The 15,546-nt window shown below is 49.6% G+C and overlaps 1 protein-coding gene across 1 annotated transcript; it reads right to left on the reverse strand.

Annotated features, from left to right (window-relative positions):
* Nucleotides 1-516: 516 nt before the first annotated feature.
* LOC115507667 (synaptophysin) lies at nucleotides 517-12,352 on the reverse strand. The gene is made up of 7 exons (XM_030306130.1): nucleotides 12,293-12,352; nucleotides 11,059-11,124; nucleotides 9,810-9,934; nucleotides 6,778-6,973; nucleotides 5,858-6,049; nucleotides 4,371-4,698; nucleotides 517-2,056 (listed from the first exon to the last, which is right to left on the reverse strand). Exons 1-6 carry the CDS (start codon nucleotides 12,326-12,328, stop codon nucleotides 4,375-4,377), a joined length of 939 nt encoding a protein of 312 aa, XP_030161990.1. The 5' UTR covers nucleotides 12,329-12,352; the 3' UTR covers nucleotides 517-2,056; nucleotides 4,371-4,374.
* Nucleotides 12,353-15,546: the final 3,194 nt, after the last annotated feature.

Raw genomic sequence — 15,546 nt, forward strand, 5'->3', positions numbered from 1 at the left:
GAATGAACTAATGAGTCACCCCAGTGCCCTGCCTCCTGGCCTTGCAGCCCATTGGGTCTCCCAGTTCTCCATCTGGGGCAGAGGAAGAAAATGTCAAGAAAGCAGAGTCTGAAGAATATGAGGTGGGTTAGGTAGAAAGAAGTCTCCCTATTAAGTGTAGGGGTTCTATTCAGACCATTTGGGGTTTGAAGACAGGGTTCCACGGAGTCTGGGAAGGAGAGTGGCTAGTGGACCAGAATTAGAACTGAACCATAGAAAGAGCATTCAGCCGGTTGCCAGTAGTGGGACACTGGGCAGGACTACTCAGAGTGTGACTTAAAGTGATCAACAGGAGAGGCTTCACAGAGGATGTGGCTTGGCATAACACTGCTGGAGGGACCTAAAATGATGGGGTGACTTGAATGGCAGGTCCAGCAGGTCAGGGGCGGAGCTTCCTCTTTCTACCTCTCCCCCATCTGTCCTTCTTCTCATCCCCCACCACTGCCCCCCCAAAAAGACACACTGAGAAATCAGAGCCGGGTGGACTAGGTGGTTGAGGAGTTTATTTAGGGGAGGAGAATTAATCCTATTTGTTCTTCCTTGGGGAGGTCTTCAAACAATACTGAAGGGCAAGGAAAAGGGTGGGTGTCTGGAGGAGAGGGGGAGGGACCACAGCCAGACAAAGTGGCAACACACAATCACAGGCACTACCGACGTCACAGACACAGCAGTGGGTGCAGGATAGGGACTCCAGACCGGGTCTCCAACCACCCCAGGATGGGTGGGGGTATGGAAGGAGGGAGGAGGCAAGGAAAGGGGAAGAAGGGTGGGCTGGCCCCACAGACCTGTTGGCTCTGTCCTCTGATTACCTAGCTGTCCCATCATGGGGGTGGGCAAGGGTGTGGAGGATGCTTCTCTCTGGGTCCCACCCCTTACCCTCCAAGCTATACCTCTTAGCTCCTCCCAGGCCAGTTCAGTCCCCAGCTTTGGCCAGGGATATTCCTGCCCCCCCCCCAACTGCCAAACTTGCCCACTCTAAAACATATTTTTTCACTGCTCCATTAGGGTGGGCTGCCCCTTCTGAAACCACCATGAACACCCACTCTAAGCCCTGCCCTGCCTAGAACCCAGACCATGACCTCACCTCAAGCTTAGCCCATTCCTGAATCCCACTTCTTCCCTTGCACAAGATCTATCCCCTTTAGAATCAAACTCATTCTCCTGAATGTTCCTAGTTACACCCCTTCCATAGACCTGTCCCAACACAAGACCTTCCCACTTTGGAGCCTTCCCCATTACCTGATTCAGGCCCCACCCCTCTAGAACCATGCCCTCAATGATCTTCCAAATGCAGTCTCCAGGTTCCAAGTCACACCCCTTACACAAAATCCTGTCCTACTCCAAACCCTGCCCACTCTTGAGGCCCAAGCCCTGCCTCACTCAAGGCTCCACCCATTCTAGAACCATGCCCTCAGCCTCCTTCCAAGACCCACTCCAGAATGCCCTAGGGCATCCTTCTTCTGACTCCAGATCCAGTATGGCTGACTAGTCCTCTCCACCCCAGAGCTCCTCTCCAAGTCCACCTTGCATCTCAAGTCCACCAGTCTACCTTTATCCCCTCTCAGGGTTGAATTTCCCCTAATGGCCCCTGTCCAGGCATTGCTGGAGGAATCCAGGCCAAGTTGGGAGAAGGGAAGGGAGAGAGGGGAGAGAATCTGAAGTCACACCCACCCTCCCCACATAGCTGAAATCCGTTTTTTCCCTGTCCCCCTTTCAGAGTCCCCCAACCTCAGGGCACAGGGCCAGAGAACAGAGAGGGGCCAAGGGATGCAAGGGAAGCAGTGGGGTAGGAGAGGGGCCCACTCAAGGTCAGGCCCCTAATGCATGAGGGGTGTGGAGTGGGGGCAGGGCTCAGACAGATAAATAGATATTTATATATAATATATATATATATAAACAGCAAAGAGAGTTAGAGTCTCCTGGCTTGAGGGGCGGAGACCTGGGGTGTAGGGGTGGGAAGGGGGGCAGGGCTTCTGAGCTCTTGCCCACCCATGGGGTCCTCCCGGGCTGCACTGACCTGTGAAGACAAAAGACACAGAAAGGAGAGGGGGTCCAGACTTAGGTTATACCCTTAGGGAGGGGGGCTGGGCTTCTATGCCTCCACCTTGGCTTTACTCTCTGTCTGCCATGCTTTTTCTTCCTTCTTCCTTCACTCATAGTCCCCTAGCTGCTCCTATTGGGAAGATATACCTTGCGCCCACTAGGTTAAGTATCAAAGACATTATGGTCACCCCTCCCCCAACCCCCAAAAGTCCATTTACAGGTAATGTTCTAGCCATTGGTGATCAACTGTATTGGGCAAAACAAAAATCCTTATCTTTGTGGTGCTTGCATTGTGGCAGAGGAGACAGACTTCAAACAATAACGAAAATGTATAAGTGAGTTGTAGGATGACATAAGGAGATAATAAGGGAAATGTAAAAACAAAAAGTAGACCAGGGTGAGGGGGATTAGGAGTACCAACAGGGGAAGAAATGTTGCTGTAGTAAGTAGGGTAGTCAGAGAGGACTTCATTTAAGAAGTGATATTGGAATAAAGAATTAAGGAGGTGAAGGAATTTGCCATGCAGATAACTGGAATGAAGAGCATTTCAGGCAGGGGGAACACCCAGTGCAAAGTCCCTGGAGTGGAACCATGTCTAGTGTGTTTGAGGAACAGCAAGGAGGTCCATGGGGCTCGAGTGGTATGAGCATGGGAGGAGGTGATGTCAGAGAGGTAGGTAATGGGGTCATATAGGGCCTTGTGGACTAGGTTGGGAGGACATTAGTTTTGACTCTGGATGAGGTGTAAGTCATGGGAAGATTTTGAGCAGAGAAGCATAAAATGAGAGTAAAATATCTCATGTTGTTTCTATTATTTCCTCAATAAATGTTTCTTAACATTAGTAGGGCTCTGATATATGTACAGCATAAATAAGTCATGGTGACATCCCCTAGTTTAGTGGAAGAGATAGTCAATAAACATATTAACTAATAATCATGGACTGTGATAAAGAAAAGCATGGGATACTAAAACAGAGATAAGAAAGGGGACTTGGGGCGCCTGGGTGGCTCAGTTGGTTAAGTGTCCGGCTTCGGCTCAGGTCATGATCTCCCGGTTTGTGAGTTTGAGCCCCTCATTGGGCTCTGTGCTGACAGCTCAGAGCCTGGAGCCTGCTTTGGATTCTGTGTCTCATTCTCTCTCTGCCCCTCCCCTACTTGTGCTCTGTCTCTCTCTGTCTCTCAAAAATAAATAAATGTATAAAAACTTAGAAAGGGGACTAGTAAGCCGCTGGCCAGGTAAGGTTATCAGGGTATGTGGGTGCAAAACTCCAGGGGGAGAGCAAGTACCACGGTCCTGAAGTTGGATTGTGCCTGGAACAGAGTTGGGGGTGGGGAGTGGTAGGAAGCAGGAGGTCAGAGAAGTGATGGGTAAGGCTTTGTGTAGACCCTGGTGAGGGCATTGGCTTTTAATGTGAGATGGGAGCCCAGGCAGAGCTCTGAGCACAGGAGGGCAGTGTCCTGATTTAGAATTTAACAGGATCCCTCCCAATGCTGTGAGTAGAACAGAATGGGAATGTGGGTGGAAAGCTATGAAGATGTCCAGGCTCGGAGAGGACAGTGAGAAGTGGAAGATTATGGATATATTTTGAAGGTAGAGTCAACAGGGTTTTTTGATGAATTAGATGTGAGGTACCTAATAAACTCTTCCCTATCCTTTCCATACTGGCCAAGTGCAAGAAGCTACCTCCACCCACGTGTTGCCATCCCCCTGCCTCTTCTCCCCATTTCCTTCCCTCCTACGTGAGGAAATCACACTTCCCTTTTCAGGCCCAGCAAAAAGGCCCGCAAGCTTTCGCATTGCCTTCGCCGCCCCCTTTTCCTTCTGTGAAATTCCACACCACCTCCCTCACCACTAGGGTTGGGGAGAAGTGGCAGATCTGTCACTTCCTCTGGGATTGGTGGGCTTGTCTGACCTTCATGACCCAAGCCTGTTTACCGTCACCATCTACCTGCCTTATCCTAACATATTGGCTTATCAAGCAGTTCTAAGGCCCACCTCCTCTTCCCACCGTAGCTCCTACACTATGCAAATCTCCCTGCCATTCCCTTCAGAGAGGCACTTCTACTTCTCTCCCATTGGTTCTTCATTCTGCCCATCTTCAAGCACCACTCTCTTGCTCTTTATTTATTGGCTAGTTTTTCGTCCTTAGCATGTAGCTCCGCCTCTCTGTTGGCTCTTCCAACTACCCTGCATCTACGAATCACTTATTCTTGACTCTTATTGGTTTACTGACCCGCCCGTCTCCTTTCCTATACCCTCCTTGGCCGCACCGCCCGCCAGTCACTCACCAGACTACATCTGATTGGAGAAGGAGGTGGGCGCACCCTGAGGGCCATAGCCTTGCTGCCCGTAGTCTCCCTGTGGGTAGCCGCCACCACCGCCGCCGGTGGGCTGCCCGTAGTCGGGCTGGTAGCCACCCTGGGGTCCGTAGGAGTCCTGGGGCCCGTACCCGCCGGGGCCCTGCCCGTAGCCCGCCTCGCCATAGGCGTCCCCGGGCGCTGGCTGCTTCTCAGGGGCGCCAGGGGGTGCGCGCATGAATGGGGCGGCCCAGCCTGTCTCCTTGAACACGAACCACAGGTTGCCGACCCAGAGCACCAGATTCAGGAAGCCGAATACCTGCGGGGAGACAAAGCCCTGCTGTCGCACCGCGCGTCCGTTGACTTGGCCCTGGGGAACATCGAGACTGCGCGTGTTGGGCCTCCCGAAGGGTGGTGGTTTCTAAAACTCGGACCCTGTAGAGTCCTGGGGCATGAACGTAAATGTGGAGAAAAGTCACCTGGGGTGCGGGGGCATGAGACTTGTTAGAATTCAGATTCTCGGGGATGTTGACATCACTGTTACATATATATATTTATACATGTATAAAATATGGTAAACAATATAAATTTGTAATATAGTAAAATGCTAAGTATAAATTTTTATTAAATATGTAGGTATACCACTAATAGATGCATATACACACATAGGTATGTATATGCAAATATATGTATATACACATACAACATATATAAATATGTACTTTTATATTAAAACACATATATAGAACTTAAATATATGTAATATAATTCAATTTTGGGGCAGGAAGTAATATCTCCTCCTTATAGTTGAAACTGAGGCCCAGCTCTAGAGGCTAAGATGCTCAAGGTCTCACACCCAGCAAGCAACAGAAAAAAGTTGGAATCTTAGCATCTAACACTTGTACACAACTTACCACGTGCCAGGCCCTTTTCTAAACACTTTGTTATTAGTTCGCTAAATACTCAACTTTGGAGCAGGACCTCGTACTAGTTTTCAATTTACATGCTCAGACTGAGGCCGAGATGCTGAGTAACTAGTTTTGAGCTCACAGGTGGCAGAGCTGGGATTGAAACTCAGACAGTTTGACTCCGGCCAGTAGGGGGCGTCCAAGTGGGAAACATTTCAAGTTACTCTCATTCTGCATACTGTATAAGGACACTGAGGTCCCAAGGCTGTCTTGAGTCGTCAGAGATTCTACATGACTAGGCTGGGCCTGGGATCCAGATCTCCCTAACCTAATTGGTCAGAAGGTCTTATATTCCCCTCTTGGGGATTATTTGGGGTATCGCAGTGGTTAAAATTTCTATCTCATCCTTTAAGGCACTGTTGTTGGCATGCTTCCTCCAGGGAGCCCTCTTGGATCTCCTCTGAATTCTCCTCTCATACTCTCTCTCCACCACTCCCCATGCCAGACAGTGGGTTTCCCAGCCTCCTTCCCCAGCTGGCCCACCATCCCAGTAACCTTCCCAGGGCTTACCACTGAAGTGTTGAGGCCAGAGGTCACAGGGTCCCTCAGCTCCTTGCATGTATTCCCTGTCTGATGGCAGACAGACATCCCCTTGATAATGTTCTCTGGGTCAGTGGCCATCTTCACATCTGACAGCCCCTTGGCCCATGCTGATGAGCTAACCAGCCACATGAAGGCGAACACTGCCGTGGCCAGAAAGTCCTAGGACAGACAGAGGAGAGGCAGACAACGCTGTGAGTGGGCCGCTTCATGTCATGCTGTGGCCTCCTCAGATCACAGGCTTTCTTGGGGAGGGGGAGGTGTCCTTCAGAAAAGCCCTGTCTCTCCTCTACCTTTTGAGCTCTGAAGCCACCAATACTCACTTGAAGGTGAGCGTTCCTAGCTTGGGCTTGTGTGTGTGTGTGTGTGTGTGTGTGTGTGTGTGACACAGAGGATGTGGGAGTGTAATTGTGATGTGTGGGTGTGGGCGTAGGGGGATTTTGTGGGATGGTTTCCGAATGTGTGGAAAGTAGTGTGTCTTCATGCTTTTGTCTGAATGTGGGAATCTGTGTCATTTTGTGTCTGGGATGAGGGTGTATGAGTACAGCTGTGTAGGAATCAGTGTGTCTGGTGGCACAGTGACAGGCATGACTGTCACAGTGAACCTCTGTGCACCTTTCTTTGATCTAGACTGTGTGGTTGTGTGTGAGGTGGCGGGTTTCCAGGTGTAGGCCTGTCTGGGATTCTGTGTGGGCTATGAGTGTGTCCCTGTCATTCTATGATTTGGTTTCTTTTATGCTCACAGCCTCAGCAGCAGTAACATCTGTGGCTGTTATAGTGACTGCTTGCATGTGGGACTGTCTGGGTTCGGTGTGGCCTGTGAACATGGTGGTGTCCCTGAGCCTTCATGTCCCCCTGGCCCCTGCATTTGAGTGGCGGTGTGGGCTCACCATCATGGGTCCTTTGTTATTCTCTCGGTACTTGTTCTGCAGGAAGATGTAGGTGGCCAGAGCCCCCATGGAGTAGAGGAAGGCAAACACGGCCACTGTGACAAAGAATTCGGCTGATGAGGAGTAGTCTCCCACCAGGAAGACTTTGTCAGTGTCCCCTCGGCAGGTGGGTGCATCAAAGTACACTTGGTGCAGCCTGTGGAGAGATGGCAGGTGTGGCCCAGACCCTAAGAACACTCTCATTCCCCCTACCCAGCCATGGGTTCCCCAGATTCTGACAAGGTCCCAGGAAGGAAGAGGAGGAAGTAACCAGTCACAGAGCACCTACTGTATTCCAGTCACATTTTACTGATTACTCACAGCATCCTGGTGAAATGGGTCTTACTCATCCCCTCCTCCAACCCAGGCACTTTGACCTCTTAATTATTTGTAAAACATACCAGGCACCCTTCCACCCCAGGATCTTTGCACTGGAATGTCCTTGTCCTAGATATCTTCATGTATTACTCCCTTCATGTCCTTCAGGTTTTGCTCAACTGTCACCTCAGTGAGGACTTCCCTGCTCTCACTATTAAAATGAAATGGAGCCATTCCCTCCCAGTACTCCTTAGCCCCCTTCCTAGCTCCATTTTTCTCCATAGTAGGTGCTCAGTAAATGTGTATCAAATGAAATGTACAGAGGCTCAGAGAAGCGCATTAACTTGCCTAAAGTCACACAGCTGGAGAGAGAATGGTGCAGTTGGGATCTGAACCCTGTGTTTTTCCCTACATCGTGTTGACTCTTCGCCCTACCTCACTTCAGGTCCCCAAGAGAAGAGGAACATGCATAGCAGAGGAAAGCTCAGAGACTACAAAGCAGGAGACAGACAGAAAGACAGGAGGGTGGAAGAGATCCTGGAACAAACAGAATGTATGTATGTGAGGTGGGGAGAGGCAGATTGGGAAGGTATCCTGGGACCTTTCCTGCGGTGTAATGGAGGAGGGGTCATAGGGAGAAAACGTGTTTAGGGAGAAGGTCTGAGGTATGGTTCCAGATCCTTGGTCTCAGACTGGGGGGCAGGATCCTGAGACTGAGCAAATGGTGCTAGGCTCCTTGTGTAGCAAAGGTTCTGAGTGAAGGGGCTTGCACTTATTGATCACCTACAAGGCACTTTAGATAATTGACTCATTTAATGACCCTCCCCGTCCTCAATTCTCTAAAGTAGGCATTATTATACCCATTTTACAGATGAACAGAGGCTTAGCAAGGTTATGTTAAGTTGCCCAAGGTTGTATAATTGCTAAGTGACAGAGCTAAAAGTTGAATCTGGGTTGAGTTTCTGGGTTCCTAGTAGGCTGGGTTGGTAGAGGGGGGGTGTCCTAAGGGGTTCTTGGGGGATTATAAGGGAAGTGGGGGTCGGTTAGGGGGACCAGGGCAAAGACTTTTTTTCCAGGAGACTTGTGGGTAAAAGGCATATCTTCAGGACTGGAGGTCCTAGGTGTGGGGGCAATCGGGGGGGGGCACCAGTTTTTGTGGCCTTCTGGATTCCCAAAGGGCCTGCCCCCAGCAGTATCCCATGCTGCCAACTCCTCTTTCCCCAAACTCTCTTGCCTGGCTTCTGTGAACCAGTGGATTCCTGTTTCTCCCCTTTGCCCCTCGGGCTGCACCTCCCTGGTGCCTCTTTTTCTTTCAACCATTCCTCACAGCCTGTGCTGGGTTTCCTCTCTCCACTCTTCCCTCTCACCCTGGGTGATCCCCTGAGCCTACATTTATCCTTAGTGCTCAAAAAATGCCCAATTTCCAACTCAATCCCTGACCTCTTTCCTGAGTTCCTAATAAATAAATGTATTTATTTTCTTTATTTTAACAAACACTCATGGAGCAGGACACCTGGGTGACTCAGTCAGTTGAGCGTCTGACTCTTGGTTTCTGTTCAGATCATGATCCTAGAGTTGTAGGATCCAGCTCCGTATTGCGCACTGTGCTTAGCATGGAGCCTGCTTAAGATTCTCTCTCCCTCTCCCTCTCTTTCTCTGTGCATATCCCCTGCTCACGCACACACACACTCTCTCTCTCCCAAATAAAAAAATAAAAATAAAAAACACTCATGGAGCACTTATTGTATTCCCAGCACTGTGCTAAGCACTTTCCAAGTATTAACTTACTTAATATTCATCATAACTTTGTAAGGTGGGTATTATTATTTGCTTTTGCAGACAAGGAAATTGAGACCCAAAGCAGTTATGTGATTTGTCTAAGTAGTAGAGGAGCCTCAAAAGTCTCTATTAAAGTTGTGTCTGTGGGTCTCTGTCTTCCCACCCACCCAGGAGGTAAGCAGCATCGTGAGGGCAGTGACTTTGCCTGCTTATGCTTGCCCTCATGTACCTAGCACCTGGTGCACACAACTCAGTAAATATCAGAATTGCTTAATTGGATTTAGTCATTTCCTATAGCTAATTAGCACCCACTCATCATTCTCTGTTATAAAACCCAGCACAAGGATTCCCTTCTTTGAATTTCTCCCAATCTGCAATCATCCCTTTCTAGCAATTTATTTGTTATAATTTGGCTCCATAAGGGTAGGAAGCTAGGTCTGTTTTTTCCCATTAGGTCCCCAGCACTTTGAGCAGAAACTGGCATACAATAGGTTCTCAAAAATGTGTATGGAAAAAAAACGAATGGGAATTAAATAAGATTGGCTGACATTAATTGAGCACCTACTGCGTTAAGGCTATATATATATATATATATATATATATATATATATATATATATGGGATCTTGTTTATTACCGGTCTCCTGCCCCTCCCTATTCACTAGAACATAGCCAGAGGGCAACAGTCTAGGCCTGTCTGGCTCACCACACATCTAGATGTCCAGAGCAGTGCCAGGCACAAGGTAGGTGCTCAGTGCATGCACAGTGACCTTAGCCAGTGTGGTACCCTGAGGTGGGGGCTGAACAGGAGCCACTGGGGAGGTGGTGTTGGCCAGTCCCACCCCACCCCCACCCTCTCTCTTGGGATTCCAGGGGTGGGGTAGGGTGGGGGCGCACCTGAAGGGGTATTCGAAGTCAACCTCAATGCTGAGATCACTCTCGGACTTGTTGGCACACTCTACGCTCAGCCGGAGCTTCCCAGTGTAACTGCCGCATGTGGCAAAGGCGAAGATGGCAAAGACCTTGGGCAGCAGGGATGGAGATGGCCATGGTTATCCTGTGTACACGTGGGATAGGGATGCCCTCCTCTGGACAGATCAGGGCCCAGCACAAGCAGCACCAGATGGACCAGTCTCCATCCCCACCCCCACCCCTTAATCAGGGCTCATCGGCTCCAAGGACAAGCTGATTACAGGGGTGTGGCCATCTCTTCTGTCTTTTTCTCAATGTCTCTCTCAGTCTCTACCTCTCCGTGCCCTGACCCCCCCCTTCTGTCTCAGTCTATTTCTGTGTCTCTCTGTGTATTTCTGCCTGTCTCTTGTTCTCTATGTCTCTAGTTCTCTTGGTATCTGTCTGTTTCTCTTTCTCAGATGTCTCTGTATCTCTGTTTCTCTCTCTCTGCCTCTGACTCTCTAGCATCAATGTGTGTCTTTTTATGTCTCTTTTTTCTCTATCTCTGTGTAAATGTATGTCTCTCTCTATGTGTCTTTATGTCCTTGGTCTGTTTGTCTCTATCTTCCTGTTCCGTCTCTGACTTGGTCTCGGTATCATGCTCTCTCTGTCTCCCTTGTGGTATCTCTCTCTTTTCAGTTCCTCCTCTTCTCTTTCCTCTGAGTATCTCTTTTTCTCTGTTTCTATCTCTCCCCCATTCCATTTTCCTGCCACTTTCCCTGTGTCTATTTCTCTTTGCATCTCTGTCTCCCTTTTCTTTGTCTCTTTCTGTTTGTCTACACTTTCTCTCATCTCTGTATCTTTTTTTTTTCTTGGTATTTCCACCTCTGTCTCCATCATTTCCTGCCTCTCATTCTCTTTCACTGTCCCTGGATTTCTCTGGCTTTGCATCTTTTCCGCAGCAACCAGCTTCAGGCTCCACCTCCCCTGCCCCTCTCTCACCTCAGGGGAGGAGGTAGGACGTCACATTCTTCCACTTTACAACGGGGGTACCCTTGGTCTTACATGACGTCACATCACAGCCCATTGATTCTCTAGCCCCAACCCCTTGGGACTTCACCCTGGAGCCCAATTCTTTTGTCCTCTTCCACCCCCCACCTACTCATCCATTCTGTGCTCACCACCCCTACTCCACCCTTGCTCTTCCAGACCCCACCATCTCCTTCTTTCTCCTCATGGCCCAGTCCACACTCACCCATTGCAGCACCTTCACGAAGCCAAGGGGCTCCTTGACCACCCGGAACTGACCCCCGGCCACCAGCTGAGGAGAGAAACGGTGGGGAGGGGGTGGGGTTGTTGGGCATGGAGAGGGAGGTGAGGGGCAAGGTCACCAGGCAATGACCCTTGGGGATAGGGCATGTGACCTCCAGGAGGGAGTGATGTTCGGAGAGGGAGTGAGAAGGAGAAAGTGACACTTAAGGGAAGGTTTGAGCACAGGGTCTCTGAGAGAAGACCCCTGGGGTTCAGGACTGGTGGGGGGGTTAGGGGAGATAGTGAGGTAGGTTGCAGAGGGTTGTCAGGGTGAGGAAGATGGGGATGGGGTCAGGACTAACTGGGGAAGGGGAAAAGGTCTGAAATGGTAAAGGTGAGTCAGATGGCGAAGAGGATCAGGTGGAGAGAGTGAGGAAGGAGTTGGGGTTCATTATGGTGGGGGATGGGGTCTTGAATGGTGAAGGTGAGTCATAACAGGGAGGGAATCAGGTTGGCTAGGGTGGGGGAGGGTTCTGCAGTGGTAAAGGTGAGTCAGATGGTGGTTGGGGGGTCTGAAGTGATGAGGATGGGGAGGGGTTGGTACTGGTTAGAGAGGGGGTGAGGTTCTGAGGTGGTGAAGAAGAGTGAGATGGCAGAGAGGGTCCCGGCTGATTAAGGTGGGGGAGGGCTGGGACATGGCTTCACTGGATATGTGCTGGGGGAGGGGAGAGTAGGAGCTTTGGAGAGGCAAAATTGGATCGTCCCCCTTGGTCTGTTCTGGGGGAAAGGGTGGTCATTCACTGGGGTACCTTCTCTGGGAGGGGCAGGTGTCAGCTCCCCCCCCAACCCCCGCCCCAACGCCTTCTGTCGCTCTATTTCCTAGCTCATCTACAGCAACCCCCATCTTCTTCCACTCCTCCTCCCCTCGCCCCCCTCCGCCCCTACCCTAGCCCCAAGACCCCTCTTCCTCTCCTCTCCTCACGGTTGCCAATAAGGAACCCAGCTTCTGGCGGACCCCGCTGCGGCAGAGAGGACGGCCCTCGCTGCGGCAAAGGGCTCACTCCTTTTCTCCACCTCCCCTTTCCTCCCTCGCCTGCCGCAGACCCCAGCCCCAGCTCCGGGACCGGGTGTCTGCTGCCAGGACCCTGGCCACCACCTCTCAGAGTCGCCTGATCCGCTGCATCCGGACGGGGAAGCCGGACAGCGGCGGGCTCTGTCCTCGGTGCTGGAACGCGTACCTGATTCACCACGTCCATGTCTGCCAGCAGCAGCATCAGCAATGCGGGGGGCGGGAGGCGCCTGCTAACAAGGGCGGGCGCGGGGCGCGGCGGGGGCGGCGCGCGATCGTCGGAACAGCCTAGGCGGCCGCGGCTCCGCCCCTCGCGCCCCCGCCCCACTCGTCGCGCGCGCCTGCAGACAGCCCGCCGAACCTCAGTCTCGCCAGGCGCCATTCCAGTCCTAAGGCTGGGGACGTGAGAGCGCTCCGGGAAGATCGGTGTCTCTGAAAACACAGCCCAAGGTCTGGGGCGAGGAGGACCGGTCGGTCCTACGGTATGACGTTTTTGCCAGGCCTTTTACTGAGTTTGTTGAATGTGTTCACTCATTTAATCATTACAGCAGCCCTATGTGGTAGGAACTATGAGCCCCATTTTTACGGATGAGGAAAATGAGTCCCCAGAGAGGTGAAGCTATTTGCACAAGGTCGCCCAGCTAGTAATTGGCAGTGCCCAAAGTCCCTGCGATTTAAACATAGTGCAAGGTCTTAAAAACCCCTCCCTCCCCCTCCAACCATCTCCCCTATTAATCTCTTTCCTTTTAGTCATATTTTTGTCTGCTCCTACTCTACCCTTTATATCCTGTTTATTCCTCAGCCCTCTTAATTGGACTATCCCTCTTTCATGCTACTAAAACTAGGCCTACAAGGTCAATGGCGATTGCCATGTTGCAAAATCCAGTGGATAAAATACAACTGCAATTTAAGATGTTCAGCCTCATTTATACTTAAAGAAATGCCTACAAAAACTACTAAGATACTGTCTTTTGTCTTTGAGGGTGGTGAATATAAAAAAAAAAGTTTGCTGAAGCTCAATATTGGCAGGTTGGCCAGAAACAGGCATTCCCATAAATTACCAGTGGAAGTTAAGTTGGTATAACCTCTAGAGTGGGCAATTTGGCAAAATCTAGCAAACTAACAAATCCATATATTGTTTGGCTCAGTATTTCTACTTCTAGGAATGTAGCTTACAGGTAGATTCATGCATGTGCTAAAAGGTGTATGTACAAGATGATTCACTGCAGCACTGTTTATAATATGAAAGAATGGACACTCCCTAAGTGCTCAATACTGGTGACCTGTTTAAGTAAACTCTGATACAACCACAAAATGGAGTACTATGTAGCTGTCATTAATAATAATATGGAGATATGGAATGATCACCAAGATAGTTAAAGAAGAAATGTAAGATGCCAAACTGTGTGGGAATAGTGTAGAAAGAAAAGGAAAGAATTATATCATAATTATATAGAGAATAGCTAACATCTTAAATTGTGGCTATTCTATGTCAAGCACTGTTGGGATAGCTTCAATATATCACTCATTCAAATACTTACAGCAACCCTATAAGGCAGGTACTAGTATCATCCTCATTTTACATCTTTATAGCAGAATAAACTAAGGTGTAGAGAAGTGAAGGAATTTTCCTAAACTCACACAACTAGTAAGTAATGGAATCAGGATCTGAACTGGGAAGCCTGGCTCTAGCACCTGTTATTCTTAACCACTGTGCTAAGTTAACAGTAAAGCATCCTATACCTGTATAAAACATCTGATGACACAGGTTGCCTCTAGAGGGAAGGGAAATTTTCCACTTTGTACCCCTTTGTGCCTTTTGAATTTTTAAAAAATGTTTATTTTTGAGAGAGAGAGTGAGCCGGGGAGGGGCAGAGAGGGTGGGAGATAGGATCCAAACTGGGCTCTGAGCTGACAGTAGAGAGCCCCACTTGGGGCACAAACTCAAGAACCTTGAGGTCATGACCTGAGCCAAGATAGGACGTTTAATAGACTGAGCCACCCAGGCGCCCCTGTGCCTTTTGAATTTCGAACCATCTGAATGTGTACCTATCTTTTAAACATCCTCCTCTCACAGTCAAATTCACACAAATATGTAATAGATACTTCCCATTTAGTGCCTTTTTTGGGGGAAAGAGCATGGGTTTTGGCATTTAATCGCTTCAATTTGAAGACCACTTTTAATATTTATTCCTGTATGACTTCAGACATGTGAAATAGTTTAAAATGGTACTTATAGTGTTGTTGCACTGATTAAACAAGGTAATCACTGTTATGCACTTAGCCCAGGGCCAAATAAATGGTTCATTCTACTTCCTACACATCTCTGGAATCCACTAATTTCTCACCATCTCCTCTGCCACCTCCCCTGGCTAAGGCAACCATGGTTCCTGCCAATTTTAGCATCTCCAGTCTCTTCCCCCTCCCTTCTGTTTTCAGCACAGCCGTCAGAGCATCCATCTAAAATGCAGTTAACTATGTCACTACCCTGCTCATATCTCTCCCCTGGCTCCTCACTGCTTTTAGGAAAACTCCCAGGGTTTAGAGATAGGCATTGAAGGGTCTGCATCATCTGGCCTCAGGTGGCCTCTTCCACCTTACCCCTCAACAGTCTCCTTTCACTCTCTATGTTCTGCCCATGACTTGCTGTGCCCACAATACCCCAGCCTAACCACTCCAAGCCTTGGTTTCAAGGCCTGGTGCAATCCTATATTCTGAGTCCCAGTCTCCAATTCTGGCTTCCCTCAAATTTCAGTCCTGGCTGGATTGACACAAATTATACAAATGAGAAATTACTGCTCTGAGAGCTGGGATGAAACCCTAGGTCAGATCCTTCCCAGTGGTGGCCCCATCCAGGACCTTTCCCACCACTGCCTCCAATTCCTTTGGAGTAGGGCTGACTACCACCTTGGACAAGCCCTGTGTCATGTCTAGGCCAGCTCAGTTTGGTCTGAGGGAAACACAGAACAGTGAGTGCCTGGCACAAAGTAAATGTCTGATACAGCTTCACTTAGTTAATGAAACCCCAAAGAGTGGGTAATGACTACAGGCAGGGCAAGAAGCAGAAATAGGAGCTCTGGGATCCGGGTGGGAGGAGAGTGGGATACTCTTAGGTGGTCTCAGGAATACCCGGTGGGCCCTGAGTGGGTTCCCCCAGGGTAGGAGCCTCGCCGTTTGCTGTCATCCATGTCTTCTGTTAGGGACTTAGATTTTCTTTCTCTTAGGCAGAAGGTAGGAAGTGGGAGGCAGGGTAATCCTGATTTAGCTTCCCGGAAATTCCTGATGCTGTCAGAGGACCCCTCTGCCTGACATATTACATACCACACTAATTCCAACCTCCTGGCCTTTCTACTGGCAGGACTCCATTCTGAGTATTCTTATCCTTTCCATCCCATCTGTCTGTCCTTCCTCAGTTTGACCTGC

This window comes from Lynx canadensis, chromosome X (assembly GCF_007474595.2).
Source record: "Lynx canadensis isolate LIC74 chromosome X, mLynCan4.pri.v2, whole genome shotgun sequence".
NCBI lineage: Eukaryota > Metazoa > Chordata > Mammalia > Carnivora > Felidae > Lynx > Lynx canadensis.